At 47.9% G+C, this 3,435-nt stretch overlaps 1 protein-coding gene across 1 annotated transcript; it reads right to left on the bottom strand.

The window, feature by feature from the left end:
- Positions 1–716: 716 nt before the first annotated feature.
- LOC119286621 (transcription termination factor MTERF15, mitochondrial-like) lies at positions 717–2,727 on the bottom strand. The gene has a single exon (XM_037566023.1). The coding sequence runs from the start codon at positions 2,559–2,561 to the stop codon at positions 1,590–1,592; it is 972 nt and encodes a 323-aa protein (XP_037421920.1). The 5' UTR covers positions 2,562–2,727; the 3' UTR covers positions 717–1,589.
- Between the last annotated feature and the right edge of the window lie 708 nt (positions 2,728–3,435).

Below are 3,435 nucleotides of genomic sequence, written 5' to 3'. Positions count from 1 at the left end.
ATCGGACAGATTCCATACTTGATACACACATAAAACAGCATAATTCCAAAATTACCATGGCTATAAACAGTAGAGCAAGCTTCCTCATCCCTCCACCTTTACTTCTGCAGAAGTGCAGATATGACTACTCTCTAAATGCTATGATGGCTTACCAAGAGCATGGATTATTTCACTTTTATAGCAGTTTATCACAGAACAAAACATTTTTGGTGAAAAATTGTCCACGATGACATGTTGTAGCTCACCAATCAGAAGTTCGAATCCCCCTAATCTTTCCTTAAAGCAGCAATGCATCAACAAACTATCTTTCCTTGAATGTGAAGTAAGGACATCTTTCAATGTGCCAATGGGTCACTAAGCTTTCAGCAAGGTAATATTCTTTGAAAGGTAAAACTGTACCCAAACCAGAATCTTCATACAACAGGACATTGCCAATGTAATAACCAGAAATACAAAATTAAATAAATAATATACTTTATGTCATCGATCACAAAAAGATTAACTTCTAAACGCAGACTGAAAATTTCCACGGACCAAAAAAATATTAAATGAGTAAACTATTATTGATATTGTGCATTGAGGACAATGAGCACTACGACAGATAGAACCAGAGGTCAGCTTCTGTGATTCAAAATAACCAAGAGTCATATCTCCTGTATTTATATGTACGGGAAATGGCAACAATCAGCTTGGCATTTCCTATGAAATAAATAATCTAATAGAGAAAGAGTTAGGATCTATAGCACATTAGGTGGAGAGAATGTCAACCCTGTTATACAGTATTACTGACCAACAGATACAAGTTAGGAAGCATGACCATTTTACAAATCCTACATCCTCTGTGCTAAACAGATCATGCAAGAACCAGCAACAAAATCATACTACCTGAGTACCTATGATTTTTTCCTCACTTCTAATGACAATATTAAAACTGTGTATTAGCCTCGCTGCTGTTTTCTTCTTCCAGATCCATCACTTTTTGCTATCATCTGCCATCTTCGTACACAAATTCCAAGCAAAACAGCACACATTATGTCATCTGCTTATTCATTCAGTTTGATTTTGCGAAAACTTCAGGTGAAAAATTAGCCGCCTATATAATTTGTATCACAATAACCTTTCTCCAAGAAGACCACCAAGTTCACAAGTCTTCCAACATTAATAATCATTTTGGCAACCTATCGAGTATTATCCCCCGATGATCATTGATTACTCAAAATATAGAAAGAGTGACTGCCTCTCTTACCTATTTGTTGGTAACTTGAGATGAGCCTTCCATAAGTTGCCAGATTTCATCAAACTATTATCTTGTTTGCTTCCTGATGAGACCAGCTCTCATGATGGGGTCATTGTAATTGACCTCATCTTAAGCTAGGAGCCTAGGACTCGATTTACTTAATCTTGCAGATTCCAATCGGTTCCATGTTTGATCAGCACAGATGACATTTTGATTTTGCTGGCAGAATGCAGTACACTGCAATTCAAACATACGGTTTCACAATACGAACCACATTGTTACCACCACAAATATCCCCAGAATCATGAGCAGCCCCATTCAAAATCGGTACCAGTTGGTGTTCTGAACAGAGCTAATGAAGTGATTCAACAACCAACTTCATGTCCTTCACATTCTCCTCAGTGCTCTCATACTTCGCCGGCTTAAACAGCTTCCACAACCCCACCGGATGCTGGCGCCTCACCTCATCCTTTCTCTCCCTGACTAGGCCCCCGAAAATCCTCTCGCACTCCGGGTATGGCTTCACGAACAGATTGTAGAACTTGAGGCGGCTGAATCTCACATAATGCCTCATCTCAATGGGGTCCCCAAGCCCACCCACCGACGCCAAATACTCCACCACATTGTGCCGCGGGACGATCGACCTGTCGAGATTTATCCCCAAGAACTCCGGGTACTCCACCAGCCAACCGATCTCAAACCCCATCCTGCCCACCAAGAACTCCACCTTCCTCTCCACATCCTCCAGGCTATATAAAATTGCCCTGGGCTCAACGGAGATCACCCTCAGCGCGTCCCGCCGGCTCAGCCCGCGCTCGTGCAGGAGCTCTACCCGCCGCCTCGTGGCGATTGCGGCGCTGAGCACGCCGTGAGAGAGGACCTGGTCCTTGATGGGCGCCCGGCAGCGGAGCTCGTCCAGGAGCTCGATGAGGCGGGACGGCTCGCCCGGCTCCATGGAGAGGAGCCCGTCGGGGTCGGACCCGAGGGCGTTCTTGATCTCGTCCGCCGGGAGGCGCAGGCCACGAAGTTCTTGGAGAAGGTGGCCCAGGCGGTGGGTGTTAGGGACGCGGTGGAGCAGGGACGTGGCCTCGGCGGTGCTGAGGCCGGCCGCGCGGTGGAGCAGTCGGTGCAGGTCCGTGGTGCTGGAGGCTAGTGGGCGTTGTTGCGTTTGCGGGGGTTGGGTGGTTGCTGCGGGGTCACCGAGGATGCGTTGGATGCGGAGGAGCTCGCGGAGGTCGTGGGATGAGGCGGAGGTGGAGAGGGGATTGGAGTGGTGGAGAGAGCGGGGGAGGCGGTGGTGAAGGGCCCGTAGAGCGAAAGCCATGGCGATGGCGGCGGCAGGCGGCGGCGACGGAGATGACCACGGTACTGATTTCCGAGTGGAGATTGAGAATCTGACCTCGTTTTGGTTGAGTGGCCTGTATGGCTGGGAGGCGGAGGTGGACTGACGAACCAGGGAGGAGGGGCTCCGGGTCGCACGAGCAGGACGGAGGAGCAGACCTGACCGAATGGGTCGACACGGCTCGCCCCCCGTTAAACATGCCTGGCGCGGCACGACCCACGGCGGCCCGTTTATAAATGGGCCGTGCCGTGCTGGCACACTTGCCACACTTACAGGCCCAGAGCTGGCCCTCGACTCCCTAAAAACATCAAAATCAGTACTCGTTGCAAAGAACACTTCACTTTATCAGGTCGCGACAAGTGGCGCACATGCAGTGCGCCACTTGTCGTAACCTGAGAGTTTTTTTTTTAGATTCATTTATTCAAAATGTTTTATTTTTTAAACCGTGCGTCCAAATCTCGAACCGTTTTCGCCATTGGATTTTCCTCGTGTCGAGATCTTCAAAACTAGATACCATGTTGATAGGTTTTGACAAAAAAATTTCCAAAAAAAATTCGGGCGAAAAACCGAAACCGGGAGCACAGTTTTTTCCCTATCCGAAAGAGGCACGTCCGTGCCTCTCGCGAAATCACGCCTGTGCCTCTCACGAAATCACGCCCGTGCCTCTCGTGGAAGCAAAATCGTGACTCTCATAGAAGAAAAAAAACAGAAAACACGTTTTTTTTCGTTTTCGAGAGGCACGACCGTGACTCTCGCGAAAGTACAACCGTGCCTCTCGCAGAAGCAAAGCCATGACTCTCGCGGAAGAAAAAAAACAGAAAACGCGTATTTTTTTTTCTTTTTCTGAGAGGCTCGG

The sequence above is a fragment of the Triticum dicoccoides genome, chromosome 4A (assembly GCF_002162155.2).
Source record: "Triticum dicoccoides isolate Atlit2015 ecotype Zavitan chromosome 4A, WEW_v2.0, whole genome shotgun sequence".
Classification (NCBI taxonomy): domain Eukaryota; kingdom Viridiplantae; phylum Streptophyta; class Magnoliopsida; order Poales; family Poaceae; genus Triticum; species Triticum dicoccoides.
The sequence above is the reverse complement of the archived record's forward strand: the minus strand, read 5'-3'. Positions and strand labels throughout refer to the sequence as shown.

Bases quoted from the DNA above. Each gene is read 5' to 3' on its own strand.
- LOC119286621 (XM_037566023.1), bottom strand. From the start codon at position 2,561: ATGGCTTTCGCTCTACGGGCCCTTCACCACCGCCTCCCCCGCTCTCTC.